The 24,818-nt window shown below is 40.2% G+C and overlaps 1 protein-coding gene across 1 annotated transcript; it reads right to left on the bottom strand.

The window, feature by feature from the left end:
- Positions 1-1,814: 1,814 nt before the first annotated feature.
- Positions 1,815-24,580, bottom strand: rsu1 (Ras suppressor protein 1). Its single transcript, XM_018698824.2, has 9 exons — positions 24,330-24,580; positions 24,050-24,176; positions 23,683-23,733; positions 19,384-19,504; positions 17,899-18,017; positions 17,030-17,112; positions 16,764-16,878; positions 16,319-16,451; positions 1,815-2,707 (listed from the first exon to the last, which is right to left on the bottom strand). Exons 2-9 carry the CDS (start codon positions 24,156-24,158, stop codon positions 2,605-2,607), a joined length of 834 nt encoding a protein of 277 aa, XP_018554340.1. The 5' UTR covers positions 24,159-24,176; positions 24,330-24,580; the 3' UTR covers positions 1,815-2,604.
- Between the last annotated feature and the right edge of the window lie 238 nt (positions 24,581-24,818).

The raw sequence follows: 24,818 nt of genomic DNA, 5'->3' as shown, positions 1-24,818 counted from the left end.
TTTTTCAGGCAAAGCTTTGCCCTTTGTAATAGACTCTGACAAAACAACTAAAAGGCACCAGAGGATAAGTCAGGTTGCCCTTACTTTACATTCTCTCTGAAATGGATAAAGGCCTAAAACTAAGGCTACCATATTAAATGCTCTTTTCTTTCAAGAAGTTGTGGAAAACCTGCCCTCTGCATCTGCTCGACTTTACTAAATATTCTCCCACTTTACTGATTAAACTGGAGTAAACGGCCTCGTGTCCCATTTTCAAAAACATATTAAGCAACGTAAAAATATATCTTATCCAACTGTGTGATGCTCTCAATGCTATCTCAATACAAGAAGCAGCCAGAAATGATCGTAGATAAATGTGTACTCCTCACAGCAGGTAAAGGAAGACAGAATTGCTGCAGGAGGAACAACAAACTGCATATCAATTTTTTGCCCACTTTTTTTCATCTTTTAATTCTTATTATCAACAGTGATATTATCTCATAATGTCACTGTTACTCTCTACCAGTGTGTGGTGCATCTTGACTGATGGTGTTTAATAATAACCCAATATAGCCAAATAAAAATATATAGATTTTATCCAAAGTGACTTACAAGTGAGGGAGAACACTAAAGCTTCAGTGCAGTAAGCATGTACTAAGCACTATATCTGTCAAATAACACAAAGTGCAAGGACATCATTTAAAGAAGTGCACAGTAAGTGCTGGTTAGGTGCTCTCGGAAGAAATGAAGTTTGAAGATAGATAGGAGCGCTCCTGCTCTGATAGCATTTGGGAGCTTGTTCCACCATTGGGGAACCACAAATGAGAACAGTTGGGAGTGTGAATGCCTTATTTGTGGGGAATGGCGATGCCAGATGACGATCCTTGCAGAAACGCAGTGGCCGAGAAGGAGCCTGTATTCAAGTAGATGGGTGTAGATCCAGAAGTCACTTTGTAGGCAAGCATCAGTGACTTGTTGAGTACCAAGACAAACCTAACAACCTAGCTCATAGGCAGGAGGTGGCGCAGCAGTCCCAATAACTCGAGCCCTATGGCTGTACTGAAAAGTGAAATAGCTCCAAACTGATAGGTAGATAGATTTTGGAGTCCATCAGAACCAGTTTACAGGAGACAGAGAAGGACGTGTAGCAGGACTGCTTTATGTTTTTGGAGCCTTGGGCTGAATGAGGGAGGTAGTGAACTATTGCCCAGAGGAAGCAGAGAAGGGCACGGGAGCAGAGAAGGATCGCTATATGTTTGGCTTGTCAGTGTGCTGTCCTCAGAGAGGCGGCTGACCATGGAGAGTGATGTGTCCTTAACTGGAGGAGACTGGTTGTCTCTGAGTGGTGCAGAGAATTGACTTCTGATGGCCACCACCTTTTCAGGAAAGATGGAGGCAAAGATATCAGGAGGATTGGGTAATGTTTTGAAGGTGGAAAAGAATTTAAGACGGTCTCTGGTACTGCTAACAATGAAGCATAATCAGAGTTGGTGTGAATTAACTGATGGATACTTCAATAGCAATATGTGCCTTTGACATCCATCACATCTGATGTTAATTTGGATAAAATTGGTATTTTAATTTGTCCACGCCAGCCTTGTAGGGGATTAAAATCCCATATTTTAGCCATGACTAGTGTTGTCTATGATGTCTCTTGAGTCGTTGCTGTGCTCTGTGTGAAAGTAAAATAAGAACAACACTTTACTCTTCAAAATGACAACGAAGAATAGTAACAGCAAGTAATATTCAAACCACAAACATGAATGTAGCTCAGACAAACCTTACAAATTTTGGCTTTTACTGTCCTGTATATTTACCTGAAATGGGAAACAAGAGAAGATTGTGATTATTTTATTTGAAATGTTCAATAATGACAACACAATGAACTTTCAGTATATTCTGGCCTGTGATAAAAGCATGACGATTTTTAAAAAATGATTATCTTCATTATTTTTTGCAACAGGCTGAAATGTGACTGACACTTGGTAATGCTTTGAAGAATAACTTTACAAGGAAAATGTGGAATTGAAGGTACAGTGAGAGGTACAGTGGGGTGTAATAAGATACAAAGCGGCGTGGGGTAGTATAGGAGAACAGGTACAAAATATCTGTTACCACCTGCAAATGTGTTTTCAGTATGAATGTAAAACATTAAAAATAAATCTCAACTATTCTGAGCTCTAAACTACATTAGAAATATGGCTACCAGTGGACACTGGAACCACAATGAAGGTGAACTCCCCCATATTCAGTGTTTGCCTTTGGTATCATTGCAGTTTAACAGTGTTGCCTTACAAGACATTTTGATACTTACGTCCTCAAAATTTGAAGTTACAATACTTCTGATTACCATCTGGGGGGTACCAGCATATTACAGCATATTAAGCAACTATCTTTTTTTTTCTTTTTTAGCACCAACATGAGGACTCAAACTGTTAAGAAGAGTTGAAAAAAACATACATCTGGACTCACCTACAGTGGAATACAGTCCATACAATACTTTATGTTACATTTAGAAACAAACTTGATAAATAGCAATGCAATACAAAAAAGAGAGAAGAAAAAGGCACATGCAGGGAGTTTGGCTGGTTGGGCGGGCACTCGTCTCCATCGTCTGTCTTCTTTTCACTTGTTCTTGGCGGCCAGTGGTTTGCGGCTTATCTTCTTACTTTTATCATTGCTCTTCTTTGGAGGTTCTGGGTTGGCCTGCATGTGTCTGCCATAGAGACTGAGGAGAAGAAAGGAAAAGCAGAGGTGAGGAGAGAAGACACGAGACTTATTTAAGTATACACACACATACAGCATACTGTAGGTGTGTCCATACAGTTATATGTCACAAAGGGACACAGGATCCTAAAAGTCTTGGTAGCGATCCCTGAGAACTGAACCCTGAGCACAATCTTCCTTTCTGCTTTACATCCTTATGCTCAGTGTGTCCCAAACACATTAAACATCTAAAGACGTTACTTTTGTTCGTATTTTTACGGACAACTCTCTCAAGGTCATTAGAGCAGGAAGCTGTGGCTCCTAAGAGCACAAACAAACCAACCAACCAACCAACAAACCAACCAGTGTTTGCTTGTGAGTCATGCATGTGGTTTGAGGGAAGCAGTGTATTTTGTTGATCCAGCCTTTAGTGGAAAATCCATCTGCATTTCAGTGGATCTGTGTCTTAATGAATCCATAGATGAAACGCTTCAAATAAAGCCACAGAAATAACACTGAAATGGCTGCTTGTGTGCTTAGATGTGATTGGACAAAGGCAAATGATAAACTTTGACATTTAAAAAAAAAAAAAAAGCTGCTCCCACTCCTGTTTCTGGTGCCTGCACTCAACCATCTCCAGCACATGCACGGCCACACAGAGCCACAGATTTAATGACTGCAGGTAGATAGATGTCTAAGTGTGACCAAGAGCACAACTGGCACACAATCACTGTAACCAGCGCAATAGTGTCTGACAGTTTAATTGGAACAAATACAGACACACAGAATATTCACATAGCATACATGGTCTGGTCTAGGTCAGTAATGATGGCCAACATTCACTGTGGTTCACTTATTAGTGTCGATTACTGCTGAGGAGTAGACAAGGGGAAAAGTGTCCTCAGTCCACACCACCCCTCTTCCCCACACATACACATACATACATACACACACACACGCGCACACACACACACCCCTAACCCCACCTCTGTCTGTCACTTTTCCTCTCCCATGGGTGTCTCTTGCTCAGAAGCGAGAGAGCTCATTGGAGTGGAAAAGACGTTTTCCTCAGCTTGGTCTCTGTGCTCCTCCCTGCAGCCTGTTTTACAGATAATTGTGTCTTCGTTTTTCTTCCTCTTACTGTACTTCATGCTTAGCTTGGATTTAAAACAAGCTTGCTGAAAACAGGAAAATGTTGGACTGTGTTGTTTGAATGACCACGATCCACCAATCAGATCATATATACAGTAATTGTTTAATGCATCCATGAGTTAAGTATAACTTGAGGCAAGGTTCCCTTATTATCAGGTGCTTATTATCAGCTTTAATTTGTTTGTCCCACCTCAGCTCCACCTAAAACTACTTTGACCAAATTAATATGCAGAGATTTTAGCAGTCTATGCCACACACACACACACACACACACACACACACACAGTTTATGTACAAATCCACAGTCGTGGAAAACTGTCAGTCTATGACTAAAGTGTCCTGTATTCTCTCCTCTCATTCTCTCATCCCATGTCAACACTCTCAACTGGGAATTAAATGCTGCCAACCCCCCTAATATCTGCCACCCATCAAAACCACAGCAGGCCTACAGCAGATAGACACAAGAAACAGAAAGAGGGAGGGAGAGACAGAGATACACCCAGTGGAAGAAGTGTTATCCTGGAGGAGACAATTCCTCTCCATTTTAACATGTATTGGTGGAAATCTGGTTAATTAATGGTCACTTCAGTCACTCACTTTCCCAATCCTTCAACTTTTCATCTAACACCATCATCAGGTCAAAATTCCTACATAATTTAGGGCGAGCAGATGTCCCCTGTTTTTTGACCAACAGAGGGGATACTGTGTAAAACTCCAAAACTGCAAGTGTCAAGTGAATCCACAACATCACCACAAATGTCTTTTCAAGCCAGGGCAAGGCTAGAATCAAGTGGCGCAGAGGGGCCTGTTTCAGAAAGCTGGATAAGAAAAAGCTGGGTTTGTTAACCCTGAGACAAGGGTTTTCTGTTTCAGAAACCAAGATCACTTTAACTTCAAGTCAGTTTAGTCTGTGAAGCTAAGGGAAGTTTTCTTCAACAAACCCTGGGTTTCTCTCTGTCTCCTCCTGCCGAGCCTAAAGATGCTTTGTTTCCTCATTCATACATTCTCCCATTTTGTGTGCATTACTGCAATGACTCTGTGTTGGCTCTGTGTGCTGCCAAAACATGGATGACCTACACTGAATACTGTGCCTGAACACATCTTGACTAGACAGAAGGAGTTCTGGAGGTGCTGCTGCTGTTGTTCTGCTAACGTGCTGCTCACGCTATGTCTCCTACGAAGACATGGTGTTAGTCTTGTTAACACTGTATCTGTCAGCACTGAAAGTCAAATCATCAACTCATGAAGCAAAGGAAGCCCTGAGGTACTACAACACCAATCCTCAGTCTGGTTCCTTTATCATGTATCCTGTCATTGCTCATGGATTAACTGTTAAAATTCGAGACAACCGGCCAGAACATAAAATGTTGGAGCGAGAGCGAGACATATGCTTAGGGAAAAAAAAAAGGACATCCAAACGAGAAACCAAGTGCAGATACACTTTTGGTCTCTGCTTTTATTTTTTTATGGATGCCCAGGTTCTACCACGCTATAGCGGGTTTGCACAAAACCTAATCACACCATTACACAGAACAAAGACACTAATATGAGAAAAAAAAAATCCCCCAAAAATCCCCAGAAAAAAAATGTAACCACTATACAATCCATTATAGCCTACTATATACTAAACTTGGTTGTTCTCAAATCCTGTATGCTGCTGCCACTGCACATCATTTACAATGCTATTTGATTAATTAATGCAGCTAGCTGTTCTCACCACTGTAAGATAAATAAAAACGTCCAAGACACACAGAAATTCCACTGAGGAGTTCTACATCTTCATGCTATTTAATTTGTGAATGCAAGCATATCACTTTGTGACTGACTCGTCCTCTTGCGATGCTGCATGTGTGTAATTTCTTATCAGGCCTCTGTTGCAAAAGAGATCTTGAGCATCCCCAATGGATAAAGTTTGACTGGGGTAAAATCAAAACCTGAATGAATTACCTTAAGACCAGAACTGCAATATCATCAAAACCACTCGGCTATTTCTTTATGTCTTGATAAAGTTGTGTATTCAATTTCCCATTTATGAATATTCATTTTATTTCTGTGAGAAAGACATATTACAAACAAATTTTATTTCTATTTTGTCAGCATATGCCATGCCATTACAGCTGTTTGTATTGGAGGTGGCGTGGTGTAATGAACAGAGAGCAGAGCTGCTGGAGGAGATCAGGACTGTGGTGACTGATTGTATGCGCTCCTCTTAAGAAAAGAGAGATTATTCATTTAGTCAATAAGTGGCCAATGCAGCCCACTTGGTGCTGTCATAACAAGCTAGTGTTCGCATAATTGTGGGTCCCCAGCATTGATGGATGAGTGGAGGGAAGAAGAATGTGGAGGGAAGAGGAAGAGTAGAGGAGGGGAATGATCAGTCAGTGTGGTGTGTCATACAGGAAAGAATAAATCAATGTGAGAGGGGAGAATAATGCAGCCTAATTGATGATGGAGTGATCACTCAAAAAAAGAAAATAAATCCGGAAGTCAATGTTTATTAGTGGTTTGTTGTCATTTCTTTTCAGAAGTAGCATGTATAGTATGCGTTGCTGTGCTGTTAAGTCATACAGTCATATTCCATCTGTTGGCTGACAGCTGAGGACTGACATGGGGGTGAGCATGAACAGAATACTGAGGGCAATAAAACAAAGAACCACTGTATCTTATTCCAGTACTGAGCAACATGACCAGGAAGAGTTTTAAGTAACAATGTCTGAACGTAGCAGACAGTTTAAAGGCCAGTGTGGCTTCAGAAAAGCCAGTCTGGATGGAGCTGGTATGCAGATTTTGGTGTTTGTAAGTTACTGACCACCACGTCTTAAGATGTTATCAAAAAGACAGGGATATACTGTCGGTCCACAGAGTGTGTGACAAATCCCCTTCACATTCTTGCAGTTGAGATGACCACAGGTGTTGGTGCAAACCAGTCACAGCCATGTGCAGCTTGGAACAATGTAAAAATTAGGCTAAATACAGTAGCAAGAAAAAATAACCCTTTGGAAATATCTGCATTTATGCAAAGTATAATATATATATATTGAATGCAACATTCAAACAGTGTACGTTGGAAAATGTGTGTATGTGTATCCCTTGGCTAATGACATCATCAAAAGCTAACTGGAGTCAGATGTTAACAAACCTGGTGTCCAGTCATTGAAACCGCATTGGAGGTGCAGGTTAGAGACACTCAAGCATTTTGAGTTTGTTACTCACAAGAAGCATCTGTGATGTGGACGTAACATTAAGAATTGTTGATCTGCATACAGCCTGGAAAGGGATATAGAGTCGTCTGAAAGATTTTCGATATTCATCAGTCCACAGTCAGACAAAATGTCTATAAATGGGGGTGATTTAGTTCCTGCAGGCTATTCTCCCTAGAAGTGGATGCCCAGCTAAGATGACTCCAAAAACATAACACAGAATGATCAGTGAGGTTTAAAAAAAAAAAAAAAAAAGAATACAGCACTATGTCTGGTGTAAAAGGGCACTGCATACCATCCCAACAGAGGGAACATGATTTTGGGCTGCTATGCAGACTGCTGGGCCTGAGCAGCTTGCCATTATCAAGGGGAAAATTACAACTGAAAGTTGCAAAACGTCTCATACATTAAAAGGTGTTCAGTGGTTTTGGATAGGTCTGTGTGTGCGGCTTTGCCAGCTAAAGACACAAAAAATTTGCCCTGCGTCTGCTATAAGAGGTGGTGTGAACAGCTTAAAACTGCTTAAAATGAGCATTTATAGTTTTTCACATCTAACCTATAGTTCAATGCGCCTCATTTAGCCTGTTTTAGTACTGCTAGCTCTATTCTTATCATACACATATATGTTGTGTCCTGTGCTTTTTTTATTTGCTTTATTGTCCTTCTGTGCTACTATACCAGTATCATTCTGCTCACTATGTACACAGTCTGAGATGTGGAATAAGCAAGGCCTTCTTCCTATCTTAATCTTACTGAAAGAAGACCAATGAGTAAAATGGTTTCATTATGCTTTTATACAAGCAATACAGAGCACAAACAGCTCTAGCTGCAGATCAACATAAAGATTTCCCATTTCTTTTAAGTGTGTCTGTATGTGTGTGTGTGTGTGTGTGTGTGTGTGTGTGTGTGTGCTCTAGTGCAGCTCCAGTGATGAACTGTTAGGGCCAATTAAATGCAGAAGAAGAGAGGCGAATAGATTCAGATTCCTGATGATGTCTTTATGGAGTTCTGCTATTCCTCACGGCTTAATTAATCACAGCAAAGTTCTGCGTGTGTATGTATGTGCGTGGGTGTGTGTGTGTAGAGAGATTGAAAGTTGGTATTTGCTTTTCTTTACCCATGTGTATGCATGTGTGTGTATTTCAAAGTTAAAAATATGTATGTGTGAGTGTGTGTCTGATAAATGTGCAGGGAGGCCAAAGGCCATTGATCTGATGGGGGGCCTTCCTCTTGCAGCCACCTCATCTTCACCAGAGCTGCCAAGCAATTTGGTAGGTTCCTTTACAGGCACAGAAACATTAGTAGTAAGGAGAAGGGGGAGGAAATAAGGAGCAGTGAAGATAAGGAAAGGAGTGTGGGGCGGGGGAGGAAAAGCAAAGGAACAGAGAGTAAAGGAGTAGAAAAGATCCTAATTAAGATTCATGACAAACAACTGGGGCTTTTAGCCAATGGTGGCAAAGCCCTCTGCCCTCATCATTAGTTAGTTACATTTCCTGCTGACCCATGAGTACTCAGAGATGTGTGTGTATATGTGAGTACTATTTCATCCATAACTTGAATCAAAACACAAATCCTCTACTTCAGGTACACATACATGACGTTCAGTCCACATTTTCCTGCTGCATTTGTCTGCATTTGACCTCCAGGCCATTTTCCAAAACACAGAAGAAGTCAACAGTCTAAGTTTAGATCAACTAACCTTCCATTAAATAACTGAGGATTTTACAAACCTTATCATAAGGAAGTTAGATGGTCTGACACTACCCAGAACAACTGCGTATACATGTTTCAGATGAGGATCTGAGACCTAAATATAACCTATATGGCAATATTCTTAACTAGATATATTGTGTTGCACTAAATTCCACCATTAAAACTTTTAAGAGCACAGAGACCTTCCATAGTGACACTAACATGCATATTAAAGCTATCAATATGTGTACAATTTGAACATTTCCAACCATGGCAAACAACAATGCACACTGCTGCTAGTTTGATAACATACTGCCTTCATTATCTTGTCTACATGTGTACAGTCTGGCCAAACCTCTGCAAGTTATACAATTTCACAACTGTAAACATCAATGTAAAGTATACATGGACAGTGGAGATAAGCTGGAGACTCAAACAACTGCTGCAAAACTTCCTTTTCACAAATTTAGTACTTGGTGAGTTACACACAGGGGAACATGTCTATGAAGCTGACACAGCAGAAGACCAGAGTCCTAGAGTTGATATCATGCATCTCAAACCAGACAAGGAGACAGTTATGGATGCAATAATCAATCGACCACAGATCATTATTTGCTGATGTTTGAAATACTGTATGTATTTGGTGATTGGCTAATCATTATTCATGCTTTTGTACCACTTGACAGTGACTGAATATGGTCTGTTCATTTTTCCTTCACAAGTGAATTGATTGTTTGCATTACAGTGGTTTAAACAGGAGATTCATTTTAGGGCATATCAGTAAAAGTGAATGAAACTTTTCAAGGTCAAGCATGTAGACGGTACATTCAGGGCACAATGAATTGAGACCCAGGAATGGACAGCAGACATGCACAACACTTCATTAACACCATATTGGATGTCTGTGCAGAGACGAGTTCACACATCTTAGTCGGAGGGTACACTCGCCTTATGGGCACAATATTTACATTAAATAGACACAAAAAACTTTTCAAACTGTAAAATTTCCTGAAATAACAACAAAACTAGAAGATCTATGTACACATAAATGCATGTGCTGAAACAGAGCAAAACAGTGTCAGTTGTGCACAGTGTGATGAGTGAGTCAATCGTGGAACCACAAAATAAGCAAGTGGTGGCCAGTACTGTCAATGTATGATATAACTGTGTGTCAGAGAATAGCTTTTTTAAAAAAAAATGAAAAAATGCACATTAAGCATCAGTGTGACAACAGTGCTGGGCAAGTAAGTTGAAAACTGTAATCAATTACTTCCTTCCATTTTACCTTCATACAGAAATAGACAGATTTTAGAGGTATTTTACAAATGGCAGAAAAACATCCATTTCAGGATTACATTTTTTGCCTTAGTATCTCAATGATTACTGCATTCTCATGTTATAGGAGTTGTAAGAAAGGATAAACGTGTTTCCAGTATGATTATTGGAATACCGGGTCATTTGAGATGAGAATTTTATCTCCAGTAAGGACCTAGAAAATAAGTGAAATATTTTTTAGAAAACCTCTGCTATAAGTAGGAATAAGCAGCATCATAAATGGCCCTGTCAAGCTCCAGTGGGAGTATTTCCACATAAATGGCTGGATGTGTTTCTACATGTAATTTTACAGTGTGCATGTTAGGAAACTATATATGGAAATATTACATGTGCAATATGCATATTAAAACATGTCTACACAATGAAATCAAGAAGACAGCAAGCATGTACCCAATTCAGGCCCGAGTTATATGGTTAAAGTATAATAGTCATCATATGTGATTTCTAGAGCATTTGCTGCATTGCACATAATTTTGAGTTATTTAGGATCACATTTAAAAAAAAAAAAAATGGAATATAAATCTAACCACTCAGTTGAACATAGCATTTATTAGAGTTAATTCCTTTTTATAATGAGGCACTCAAAGTAAAGAATGTAGCTTGCATTAATGACCTATAGTAAAATGGGCTTACAGAAAACATGTAGTTTTTATTCCAATCAATATTTCAGAGGCTGGGAAACACATAAGTGGAGATAAGGGAAGACCCTTTTTCTTCATAATGAATGTTTTAGTAAAGTAATGACTTTAACTATGTGTATTTATCTATGAAAGGAGTTAGTTGTTCATGCAACTCTTCTGACTCTTAATAAATTATGTATGAAGTAAATGATATCCATTCAACAAAACAGATTAATATAATGTAGCAAAACACAGGCAGCACAGTACATGTAACTCCAATGCAATGTCCAATTTTGTGTCCAGATCCTGTGTGCTGGGTGCACGGCGAATGTGTGTGAATGTGTGTGCGTATGTGATAGCCTCGAGATGTTTGAATGTGTTTTTTTCCCCTCAGCATCTACTGGGTGCAGCAGCCGAATACAGTTGAGCTGAGCGTCGACTTTGCACAGGGTTGTAGAACTGAATGGTCTGAGTAGCAAGCACACACAACTACTGTAAGCCCTGAGGGTAAAACACATCAGAGTCAGTCACTGTGTCAGTTCTAAGAGTGAGCGTACAACTATTTTATGGAGGCAGTATGTAACAATATAAAAATTCAATTCATATCAAACTCACAAAAAATACTGGAGGAAAAGACTAGTTTGTTCATTTTGGGCCAGCACTGGTGCAACATGCTGAATACATGGAAAACTTATTTTATTAAACCAATGCCCAAAAAGTCAGCATCTAAAGCCCTGAATGAGTTTCACCTGGTTGCCTTGACCTCTGTATTGGTGAGCCACAGCAGACCACCTTCCTTAATATGGCTGCAAGTCACTTAAAACAGACTAATGCTCATACACAGGTTTTATTTGCTGACTTAAGCTCTGCTTTAATTATAACGAGGATACATGTTCTCCTCCAATGGTTAATGAACTGTGGGTTTGGTCCACTGGATCATAGACTTTTTCACTGTTTGTCCACAGGAAGGCCTATGTCAGTCGTGTTCAATCTGATGAGATTGTTCTAAATACACATGCTCTGTAAAATTCTGCCATATACAGGAAAGCAAAGTGAGGTCTGCGAGGTCTGGCAGCTTCATGGAGACCAAAATGCTGGACTCTTTGTTTGTTTTAGGGTTACGGGTAGCAAACAAATCTGCAATAGTGAGACAGATAAGTTCTATGCGTGAGCCAGCATGTAGCCTGTGTTGCCAGCTGTATTAATTAAAATGGCGCATCTGTTCTGTCAGACACGTGAGATAGATGACCAAAAAAACACAGCTGAAATGCCTCCTGTGTAGACACACCTTTAGGGTCAAATGTTTCTAGTGAGGTACAAGAGGAACGTCCAGTGTATGTTGCGTGAAAGCACTGGTTAAGGTCTGTCTGCAAATACACAGTCACAACACCCTTATGGGAAGCTAATTGCCTGTTAATGATAAATTCTACTTCCCTCATCTGTTGAAATAGCTACTACCTAGAAGAAAAAAAACAGCTAAACATATTATACATTTACAGTATTGACAGTATGGTGGTATACCACTATAATTATTGTATTGAAGAGACAGCTCAGATTTTAGTCAACAAAACGTTTGTAATGAAAGTAATATTAATGCTGTGACTGCAAAAAATCAAGTCATTTCACAAGGAATTTACTGAAATAGAGACTGATGAAAAGCCCAAACAACAACAACAACACTGAAATTATATGAAATGAGAGAGATATGGAAAGAGAAAGTGAAGCAGGAGGAAATGAATAAAAGATGGTGTATTGTGGGAAAAGACAGGGGTTTCTCTCTACAGTATGTTAATGTGTCATGAGCTACATAGTCTGGCAGCTCTCTCTGTCAGGATAACAAGATTGCTGATGAAACATGTATGACAGGTAACATATCCCTACTCTCTCTCTGCTTCTCTCTCTCTCTTTCTGTCTCTCACGCACACTCACACACATACAGTGATGTAGCAGGATGCTAATATTCTAGTATTTACCAAAAAAAAGTCCACGTCCCTTCACTAGAGCTGTGTTATCATAGGAACAATCCAACTGTACCATTCCAGCAGTGCTAAGCTGTATAGTTGACCCCTCCCTATGACCGTCTTATGGAGAGGGCACTAGAAAATACAATTTCTGTACCAATCAACCAACAGAGGAGCTGAGCATTATTACTACTTTCACTTTCATTCAAGGTTCAGCCCACTAAATTAGACAGAAAGTGGAGGCGCAACACATACACATACTGCCTGTGTGTGTTGAGTTGAAGAGGAAGGACATTTAGTCAGGTGTAAATGAAGCTGTGAAGACACAAAGATCTCTTTGGGAAATTGCTTAACACCTGTCTAAAGACAGCCTGCTCCTAGCTGTCTGTGTGTGTGTGTGTGTGTGTGTGTGTGTGTGTGTGTGTCTAAATGCATACTGTGTCATTTCTTTCACTGTTGCCCTTCTTCACAGGCAGCCACACATCTTTCTCACTCTCAAGTGTTCTCACAGTCTGTTCATACTGTGTCTCTAGCAAACATAGGGGGTATCTTATGTGTGATGACCATCACAAGAGGCAGAACAACCTGAAAAAAGCCACATGTGGTACCGAGTACCGAGGCCAGGCTGCTCCTTATTGTTCAACACTTTAAAAGTAGCTAAACACCCCCTGAAAATTGTGTTTTTGCTGACCTTCAGTGGTTTAACCTCTGACCTTGCTGCAGTGATAGGACTAGTGTAATCCCTTCAATGTAGCGATGGGCCAACAAACACAAGGAAGAAGAGGACGGCACAATAGCAAGCACCGATGTAAACAATACACTGGATGATTTTTATAAACGGATTTGCAAATGTTTAATGAGGGGGAAAATATTAGACCTCAACAATACACACGAGTCTTGGCAAGAAATACTGATTGTAAACATCTCTTGAAACAGTGCCTCCCTCATATTCCTTGAATCATATTTTATAAGTGCTTGACTGGAAAGATAGACAGCAGGTGGATAGTAAAGGTGCTATCATCTAGAACTGCTAGATAGGTAAAGGTGTTCACCCTGAAGCACAGCTGATCAGAAAGAGGTCATGACTATAGACTAAGTCCAGTGGGTGAGTTGACAGCACCTGTATGCTGATATTTGTGTTATTTTAGTTGTTGTTGTTTACAGATAAATGCACATATTGCCTTCATAAGTGCTAGCTTCCAGAATGACAACAATTGGTCACAAAGATATTGAAGAGTGGCCTGCTCCTAACTGGTTGACGTATTTAGATCAAATGGTCTTGCCTTCCACTGAACCAGATTTGCCTTTTTTTCCCGCTTATACTGCCTTCACACACACAGACACAAAATAGTAAGAAATGACACCAGTGATTTTGCTGACCTTATTCCTCAAGCATCACCCACAAGTAAAGCTGTTGAAAACTTTATGCTCTCACCATGAAAAAAAAAAAAAACTTTCTATTTTGAAATCATTACAAAAGTTTTCCTCTTGCACTGACTTTAGGCCAACAAGGCACCAATAAGGCACATAGCTATAACCGCTGTAAGTTCACATGCATCTAATTCTTATTGACAAATAGAGTTCTTCAGGCTCTGTGTCTCAGCATGTACAATTTGCATACTGCATATTTTTGAAGGGAATATTCTAGAAAGAGCAAAAGAAACATTTTGCACATGGCTGCAATATGAGCATGGTGCCATTTTAATCCAGTGGTACTACAGTAGTTACAATTGGCACCTGTAATACCGTATATAAGCGTTTTTTAAATTTAAGTGCACTCAACTACCGTCTCTACCCTTCCCCTAAAAAGTAGGGCAAAGCTATAAGAATTTGTCAAAGCACTTCCAGCTTTTAATTTCCACTGTCTGGAATGTTTTTTAAGAAATGGCAGTCAAGGGGAACTGTGGAAGTCAAGACACAATCAGATACTTTCAGATACTTTCTACAAATAGAAAATGATCAAAAGCGTACCTCACAATCCACCATTACCCACTTCAAGTAATGCAGGCTGAAGCGTTTGAAACGGTGCACTGAGTTGAACATCACTGAAAAACTGTGAATAGCTAACTGTAAATCTTAAACATGGTGTGCATGCACAACAGTCTACAAATATCTCAGAACTTGATGTGATCTGAAACATCAGCCATACAGCCATTTACTGGCAACTGTGTGTTTAAATAACTCCTATTGGTTCAACAGCACTGTATGGAAAGATGTGCACACAAATAGAAGACTTACTTGCACACATTGCTCATACACATATGCAAACATAATATGGACTGGAATATGGTTGAGACATGGTCTTTTTGTCTCACTCACACATAGTCACATAGTGCAGGGATCAGTTCCAGAGTATGCCTCAGAGCAGCAGTTTGAAGCATTCACACAGAGGATTTGCAGCATCTCCTCCTGTCTGGAACAAAGAATTAATAGCAGCCTTCTGCTTCACAGTGCAGCCTCCAATGCTTTCTTTCTGGCTTCAAAAAGTGTTAGTTCCTTCACTTTTTGCACACTTTAATGTGTTGCTGATTTAAATTTAATGGATTAAATGGCCATTTTTGCCAGTTTACATTCAATAATACGTTTTTAGAAATTAGTCAAAAATCTAAAACTGACATTTCTCATTCACAAAAGCATTCAGCCATTTAATTCAGTGCTTTGTAGAAGCCCCTTTGGCAGCAATTACAGCTTCAAGTCTTGGGTGAGCCTTTACAAGCTTTGCACACCTGGATCTGGGCATTTTATCCCATTTTTTCTGGCAGATCCTTTCAAGCTCTGTCAGATTGGATGAGAAGCATCTGTGAACTGCTGCATCTTCTATCTTCAAGTCTCTCCACAGAAGTTCTATGGGGTTTCATTCTGGGCTTTGGCTGGACCACTAAAGCCGTTCAGGCATTGCCTGTGTGCTTCAGTTCACTGTCGTGCTGAAAGGTGAATCATCACTCACAGACCACGTGCACTCTGGAGCAGGTTTTTATCAAGGACCTCTCTGCAGGTGGCTGCAATCATCCTTCCCTCACTTCTGACCAGTTTCCCTGTCCCCTGCTGCTGTGAAGCCTCATAGCGAGAGGCTTCACCATAGGGATGGTATTTTCCAGGTGATGAGCACTGCCTGGTGTTCACTAGACACTGTGCTTGGAGTTCTGTCCAAAGGGTTTAATTTTTCTTTCATCAGACCAGAGAATGTTATGCCTCAGAGTTATTCAGTGCTATTTGGCTGTCAAATGCCTTATATAATGCTAAAGAGTTGCTTCTGGCTACCCACTGAAATGTATAGACACCTATTCACATCTACTGGCAATTTAGAGCCACCAATTAACCTAATGTGCATGTCTTTGGACTGTGGGAGGAAGCTGGAGTACTTAGAGAGAACCTAAGCAGGCACAGGGAGAACATGCAAACTCTACACAGAAAAGAAACTTCTTGCTGTGAGGCAACAGTGCTAACCATTGCACCACCACGCTGCCCTCCAGTCAACCAATCCAAATACAAAGCTTGTGCCAACAGACGACCAGCACAGACATGTCAAGCACATATTTCATCTCAAGATTTGCATTAGAATGTCAAAAACTTATGTTGAGTGTAGAACAACCCATCTGCTTGTAATGTGAGCAGCAATATCAATATGAAAATATTACAGTGTGTGTGTGTGTGTGTGTGTGTTTGCACTTACTACTTATAGGTCTCTGAGCGAACATATTCAAAAACATGAGAGACACCCAGCTGGAACTGGTCTGCAATGGGAGTGACCCAGGGATTGTTCTCTGCTTTAAACACCTGTTTAGGACCAGTCAGATCCAGATTACCTGTAGACATACAAATGCACAAAGAGAAAATGTAATGGACAGATGGCGAGCCAGACAACTCAAAAACATAACTGACATGACTTCTGCTACAGCATAAATCCTATGCAGTGCATTTCTTTTTAAGTAGCACAGACAGTAGCCATAGATTTGTGGACACTGAAAAACTGGTCTGTAAAACAAACTGCCAGAGTTTGGCACTAGGTTTCTATAGATATTAGATAGGTGTTTTGAATTTTGACTGGACTCCTTCATAACATAGTATGTGTGATTTTGAGTATATAGTAAGCCTGTGTGACTGTGTGTGGTCAGTACCAAGTTCAGGGGGCAGGACAGTCAGTCTGTTGCCCTGGATGTGAAGTTCTTTGAGTTGAGCCAACTCCCCAATCTCCTTAGGCAGCGAGATCAGATCATTATCCCTCAGACTCAACTGGACAGGAGGAAAAAAAAAACAGAAAAAGAAAAACAGGACATACGCATTTAACACACACAATCTGATCCTTGCACAAAAACCACAGACACTGAATACATTTCATCTCTCATCCAAGTGGATTCTTGGCTGATCCTTGACATTAACTTACTATTTGCAACTTTGTCAGCTTCCCAATGTCAGCAGGCAGGACCTCAAAGTCGTTGTCACTCAGATAGAGAGCACGAAGAGTGGCTGCAAAACAAGCATTTCTGTTAGTCTGTGTGTGTATGTGTGTGTTTGGGAAGGTCCTAACTGGACTGGACTCTGATCAATACCACCAGTCAAGCCCGATTAATAATACTTCCTCACAAAGTGGACAGAATCAATCTACACAAAACTTCTGCTTGTCTGCCAAGACAACAGATGACACAGACAATGAGACAGCTTTTGTCAATGTGCAGTGAAAAAAACAGGGTCAGCCCAGTTTGTGTGGGGAAAAAAGTATTTCACAAAAAGGTGCTAACAAAGTTTTTCATGTAACAGTTACAACATGGAGCCAAAAAGCTGCTTCTGCTGTAGAGTCCTATTCATCTTTTAATGTGAAATCCATAAACACTGTACATGACTAATACAGCCTAAGACATGACCCCTCTTCCACCTGCTTCCATCCCTTGATCCCTTCAACTGTGCTCTCTCCTGGGTGAAAACACTGCGTCAGCTCATTATCAGCTGAAAACATCCTCTTTAGGACAAATGCACTGGATAACCATAGGAACATGAATATGCACAAAGTAATCCAATCCATGAGAGTTTGTTATCCACTTTGTTTTTCGAAGGCGAAGCTACAGAAAAGAGTTTGTTTTGACAGTCTGTACTGTTGCTGGTGTCCACAGAGAGTGATCTCTAAAAGCTGTGATATACTGATAAATACAAGATTTATATTGCTATATACTGTATAGTATATACAGCATTCAGCCACAACGTGTGTGTGTGTGTGTCAGTGAGTGAGTGAAGGAGAGGGAGAGAGAGTGCACTCACTGAGGTAGAAGAAGTTTCCAGGCAGGGAGCTCTGGTTCAGGTTGTTGTAGGTAAGGTCCAACACTTCCAGAGCTGGCAACGAACCGAATCCTCTGGGCAAGCTGCTCATACGATTCATACTGTGCTCACAAACACATACATGGCAAATGTACATTACATACACAAAACCACCACTGTAAAAATGCACTATGGGTGATTTAGAGTTTCCAAAAAACCTATCCTACATGTCTTTGGACTGTGGGAGGAAACCAGAGTACCTGGAGAAAACCCATGCAGACATGAGGAAGACATGCAAACTAGAAAGTGCTTCATGAGTCACTGAACATTGTCTGAAACACCTCCTCTTGGAATTGGTAGACTGCAAACAACAACTTTTGGAACCAAAACCAACAAGTCAACAATCTTGCACACTTCGCAGTGATTGGCCAGTGCAGAGATGAGAAAGTGGGCTGGGTTTGAGCCTCTCCCTGAACAATTTCAGATCAGGTTTGTGTCCCCAGTAGTACAAGTTTGTGTAGTCTGTTTGCTGCTTGTCTATGTGGACAACACATCACTCAAGTCAGTAACCAAATAAATAGGAAACAGCTCAAAGGTCTGGACAGACAGATGAGCTGCTAGGGAGAATCTGACGCCAGAAACCAGCTGAGCTTATGCACGTATACACCTGTGTGTGACAGCAACTTACAGGTCATAGGGACAATTATTCTATTTCAAATCTACGATGTGTGTTTGGCAAATGAGATTAAGCACTTAAAAGGTTCAAACACAGAGACGCATGTCCACTGACAAATACACACAGAGCCAACAGAAAAATAAACAGACGATGAAAAGTGAATGCACACACTGAATAGCAGTGTGCGGCTTACACTATCCAGATGATGTTTGTCTGTGGATCAATACACACCAAGGCTTGCCTCCTAATCCTCCTGTCACCAACACCCTGCCTGTGTGAGCCTGCACTCATATCTAAAAACACACATAAAGCATTTCTAGCCAACATTTGAGGTTTGATTAGTTTATATTTTTTGAGTCACACATGAAAAATATTAATTAATATTAATTATTAATGACAATGCTTAGCCTTGGCCTACATAAATTGATTGTTATGCATGTTTGATAATTACTTATGCTCAAAATTGCTGCTAATATTATCACTGCAAAGGCAAATGAAGTGTATTTTTGTTGAAATTAAAGTATTAAACTGAAGTCAGCTGTTAGACCACCCCTTTAAACAAGCTCTCTGACCCATTAATTTGGTTGCTTTCTTGCCATACAGCCCCATTGACCAAACCAAGCAGAAAGGCTTAATGGTTCAAAATAACTGAAATAATTGGTGTAACCAATCTGAGCTAAAACTGCCTGAGGGGGCGATTTGGGTTTCAATATGAAGAGAGACTGCAGAGATGGAAAAGAGAATCCAGTGACTGAGGCAGAACTTGAGGTGTGTGTGTGCATGTGTTTAAACAGGCTACGTGCGGGACGTACCCAAGGTTGAGGTGTTTCAGCTTCTGAAGACTGCTGATCTGAGTGGGCAGCTCCTCGATTTGGTTGTTGAACATGTTTAGGACCTCCAGGTTCTTCAGCTCAGAGATGTTAGGAGGTACAGCTGTAGTAAAGAAATGGCAAGCATATCAGACAAACACTTCTCCAAGAGGTTCATCGCTTTTCATTTTCTAAATCATGGTGTGTGGGGTTAGCACTCATCAACAGCCCCAATTCCTGACAACCAGGTCGTCATCATTAACTGCAGGGCTCTGGCAAACCTCATGTAATTAATAAAGCCATTAGCTGCTGCGTTGGCCCTGCTTCTTCATGTTGACATTTGGGCAGTACACACATTGCAGTTTCTCTGTCCACTACCATCTACAATTTTATTCCCTCGTGGTCTGTGGCCACAGAGCTGGACACAGATCAATGGGCTGATAACAAAGAGCAGGAAGTTTATTGGATTATCAGGCTGGTCGATGGAAGAAGTGAGACATAGAAGCAGTAGGAGGAAGAGGAGACGACTAAACCGGGCCCTGACCTGAATGCTGCCAAGAGGATGAGTGTTGGAGAGGTGAGGTCTGGGCATACTGATACTATATCAGTTGGACGTGTGTGTGTGTGTGTTTGTATTACCATGTAAAATATATCCTGTATGAATTTTATAACTGATACTGTGTGCAACCAATTAAGTTTGGTTCTCTGTGGGACAAGTTGATGGGCGAATGGGTCACATATTTCCCTAAGCAGTTGGTTCCTGGTTTGAATCCCGGCCAGCCGGACCCTTTGCTGCATGTCATTCCCCTGCTCTCTCTCCCGCATTTTCTGCCTCTGCTGTCACTTTTAATAAAGGCACAAAATCCCCCCCCCCCCCCCCCCCCAAAAAAAAAAAAGTTTGGTTCTTTGTCTGTTAATTATTTTAAACATTTCAGAATAGCACAGGCTCTATGCCAAGAAACTTCTTCATGAGAGTATATTTTAGTGTAGATCAGCTGCAGTCTATGTACACACACACACCCCAAAGATAGAATCTCCACCTCTCCTAACTCCTGGATAATGTTGTGTCTGAAGAGCTGATGAGTGGAAGAGAGGGCGAGCAATGAGGCCCAGGAGGGAGAAAGAGAGAGATGGGGGGAGAGTGATGATTCTTTAGTGAAGTAACCAGGTGACCTTTTTTTTGTACTTAGCAAGGAAAAACTGTGCTGAAGAAATTAAACTGTGGAAGCAAATCATACCACTGTTTGCTACATCCACACAAAATCCTGAGTCATATTAGACTGACCGTGAACCTGCAGCTTTTATCAAAGCAATCAGCACTTTGATATGTGACAGCTGAAAGCAACAGCAGATGAGAGACAGAGCTCCACAGATACAGATTCATTTAAACCCAAACCACACAGGTCCACTGGTTCAAAACTCAGGTTGAACTGAGAGGAATCGTGAGGAAAATCATCACAAACACAAACTGCACAAACAGAGGTAATGAGTACTAACTGATCTCAATCTGCCATTACAGTCCCACGTCGCCATATACATTGACTTTTTGCGTGTTTGAGCAAGTGGTCACATATGTTCACAGTGGAAGCAAGACATGTGCACAGTTAATTAATTCATCATCCACCTAAACTATGAATGTTAGAAATCAGCATTTAGAAAACAGGACCTGCATATTGGTTTGTTGTACAGTGCAAGCAGAGTATGCACTGGATGTGTAGCACCCTGTGCTATACGACCTGTGTTTAGTGAATAGTATCAGTCAGAAGTTTAGCAAACTCAGTGTTCTGCAAATGCCAACCAGTCCTAAGTCAAGTCCTGTAAGTCCCAGGTCTTAAAAAATATTATTTGTGTAATTTTACTGATAAACTGTTCCTCTGCCTTGTGTACAAATCTTAAATTGTATTAAATTTAATGGCGGGTACTGAGTTTTGGTGTGTGACACAGTTATGATAATTTGTTATGCGTTCATTCATCTGTTGTGTGTCTGCTGAACTGACAAACACGCTTGGACTGTTTGCTCACACTTTAGTCGTCAGACATCAGACATCAGACATCATGACTCAAATCTGACTCGAGTACACACCTACCAATATCAGTAAAAACACTGTCACTTCATCCCATTCAGCATGAACTAAATACTGAAGTTCACAAAAGTCTTCAGTGAACATTAAACAGAAATATTTTAATCCAAATACAACAGTCCTCACCTAACCAACTGAGATTTGTCACTGAGTTCATCATTTAGCGACAGTACAGGTTTGTTTAAATTGTTTGATTTAACCACAAGAATTACACCAGGGGAAAGGTCACTTGTTTTTTGTTTTACCAACAGAACACAGAAACAAGAAAAATAATTAAATTCTCCTTTTTTCATTCATATTTATGAAACTAAAATAGATTTTTACATTAAATTAGCTGCATTCAACCATTTTTTAAATTATTATTATTTGATTATTTGGCTAATGGGCTGCTTGATAGGGTCAGAAAAAACTATTTTTTGCAGCTTCAGAGATGTGAAAATGACTTTGAGACCCTGTCATGTAGTTTATGTTTATAGTCCAGCAAAAGGAAATGGAAAATATAAAAAGGCAAGTCTCTATATTAGGATTTTGTCAAAGATAGACAAGGTGAGGGTCATCATTTTCTTGTTTCTGTTGGTTAAAACAGACTCTCAAGAGCTGTTGAATTCAAAGGTCCCACTGTTTCATTGAGGATGTAAGAAATCGATTTCATTTAGCTGGCCTCTCTCTGTGGACCACTGACCAGAGCTCAGTCAATGGAGGACCACAACCTCCTATTCAGGTGGACAAACCTACAGTATTTATTAAGTCCTCCATACAGTAAATAATATTGATTTCCACATAGAATCCTAGGCCCTGTTATGTGTTAGTGTGACCTGGGGAGCTGCTGGATTATCGGGTTGTTTGTTGGTGTGTTTGAAAAACCCCTTACAGCCTTGTGTGAAGACAGTGACAGGAGCAGTGTCAGTGTTAGTGCATGATGGGGAAATGGTCACCTACACCACCTGTGATCACCACAGTGGAGGCATGGTAGCACTGGGTAGCAGCCAGCAAAAGCTCTGCCTCTCTCCTCTCTGACAGAAGACCCTCCAAACGTCACTATAACTCTTGACCATCTTCATACAACAGCAACACAACCTCTGTCTTATCGTACACAGTACAGCTGTATTTGCAGCATCACCAAATGATACTGGATATAATGGAGGAGAGGAAGGGATAGAACAAACCAACTGTGATATTTCCTGTTACTTTTACATGCTCTTGGCTAGGTGGGACAGCACAGAGTTCCCTTACAAGGCGGGAGTTATTGAGCATACCTTGAAAGTGCCTGTAGGTGGGTAACTATGCCGATTATGTTATCCCTTTTTCTGTCTGATCTGGGCTATAAATAATCCTAGCAGAACGAGATGTGTGTAATCTTTTTATCTCCAGCAGTAGATTAACACACCAGAAACTGTCACTAAATGTCACTAAATCAGCAAGCACTGACGAAAAGGTGCATCTTAAGTTATCTAATGAAAATAGAAAATAGATCAAATGTCCACCACAACAATTAATGTTTTGATGTATTTGGTCTCACAGTGCCCAGGTTTTTGCTTTCAACACCAATGTCTAATACTAATGTCAGTATTTCATGAATTATTAAGCACTGATCCCTTAATTTTATAACAGTGAAAATAATTTCAATTTTACACTCTCTGATCGAAAAGAGAGTTATATGATGTTTCTGCTTTCCTGAAAAATAAGGAAAACCAAGGATGGGAAATAAGTTGTGATAAGTTAAGAGTGACCACACTAAAAAATGACATTATATTCCTAATCTTATAGTTTTATAATAACAGACTTTTAATATTTAGCCCTCACATTCAATAGTCAAACATACACAACCAAAACTTCATTTAGTTACTCAGTTCTTTATATGTTGTTTCATAACAGAAATAAATCGATGGATCTGTGGTGACCTCTGCTGTTCCAAAACACCACTACATCACTTCACTGCAATCAGCTATGTCTAAAGATGTCCACTCAATGTGCACATACTTCCTGTTCCACAGGAAATACAAAAATAATAATAGGATGCACAAGATGCCATATTTGCAACAAACTGTGAAAGACTCTGGCCGCAGTTAAACAATCTGACAAATCTTACATGGCTGTGCTGCCAAACTATCTAACAAGGGAGAGGTGGCAACACCTTAGATACACCTAGACTCATTTCACTGCTGTTTGATAGTTTGTGCTGGTGCCTTTGAGAGAGCAGATAATGGACAGAGCAGCTTACCTGTGAGTTTATTGTGGCTGAGCACCAGCTGAGTGATGTTGGACAGAGTGACTGAAATGATACAGAAAATCAACTCAACACAGCACCGCAACTAAACAGTTTTGTTGTTTACTAATGCATCTTACTGGTGCATACTACTTTAATTAGAACTGCAAAAAATTATATACTACCAATGATAAAGTGTAAAGTAGCAGAACTCCGTATTTATTTAATTAAAAACAATTACAGTAGCATCAAATGACATATAGGCTACTGTGTATAAGTGTGTGTGTGTGTAAGAGAGAGCAAGAAAGAGAGAGAGAGAGAGAGTGGAAGTTTGTGTATATATTTGTGTATATGTATGTATGTATGTATGTGTGTGCCTTACAGAGTCCTTGAATGTCCAACATGTTCGAAATGCCTCTGTCGCACATCTCCACCTCTGGGAGGTTCTTGTCCCGACTCTCCTCCACTATCTTCTTCAAAGACTTCGACATTTTTTTTTCCTGAAAACGCTGATCCAAAAAAAGCACAGAGTAGTTAGAAAAGTCGTCATTCGCACAGTGCAACGTTGAATGAGAGCGACAACCACACAAACAGTACGTTTAGCCACGGGACAAACAGTAGGGAGTTATGTTGACACAAGGAAAAGTATTTAAGAGGCTTACCGTGTGAAAAAGAGGGATGAAAAAGGGAAAATATTCGCTCTTTAATTCCAGATAGACCCTTCGCTTCAAGCTCACACCCTACCGGAAGTTTATATGAGAACCACTATTCCATAATAGGATACTTCCTGTTCCTCGACGTGTTCGGCCACACCTCAGTGTCAAACTGAGAGCTCCCGAAACTTTAAAGTCATCGTGTGTCTGTTGCGTTTTTCATTTTTCCTTTGCGTTTCTCAGTTTTTCCGAGTTTGGCCATTACGGTAAATGGACAAACATTTAAGAGGCGGGGTTTCTGTTTGTGGGTGGCTCTGTTGTTCTCCTATTGGTCCGACACGCTGTCAGTCTTTTTCCTTTTTTTCATTGATCTTTTCGATGAGCAATAAAATTCAGAAGTTATTATTGCTGTTTTATTTTAAAAAGGATATATATAAATACATTTAAATACTAATTTAGAGACATTTAAATACTGTAATAGAGACCATTAAAAACTGC

This window comes from Lates calcarifer, linkage group LG24 (assembly GCF_001640805.2).
Source record: "Lates calcarifer isolate ASB-BC8 linkage group LG24, TLL_Latcal_v3, whole genome shotgun sequence".
NCBI classification, from domain to species: Eukaryota; Metazoa; Chordata; class Actinopteri; family Centropomidae; genus Lates; species Lates calcarifer.
The sequence above is the reverse complement of the archived record's forward strand: the minus strand, read 5'-3'. Positions and strand labels throughout refer to the sequence as shown.

What these genes read in the sequence shown, in the direction of transcription:
- rsu1 (XM_018698824.2), bottom strand. Translation starts at nt 24,158, where the DNA reads ATGTCGAAGTCTTTGAAGAAGATAGTGGAGGAGAGTCGGGACAAGAAC. An exon ending in GTTGGACATTCAAGGACTCT is followed by an intron (nt 23,734 to 24,049) that starts GTAAGGCACACA and finishes GTATCATTTCAG; the next exon opens with TCACTCTGTCCAACATCACT. An exon ending in CTGAAACACCTCAACCTTGG is followed by an intron (nt 18,018 to 19,383) that starts GTACGTCCCGCA and finishes TTGTGAGCACAG; the next exon opens with TATGAATCGTATGAGCAGCT.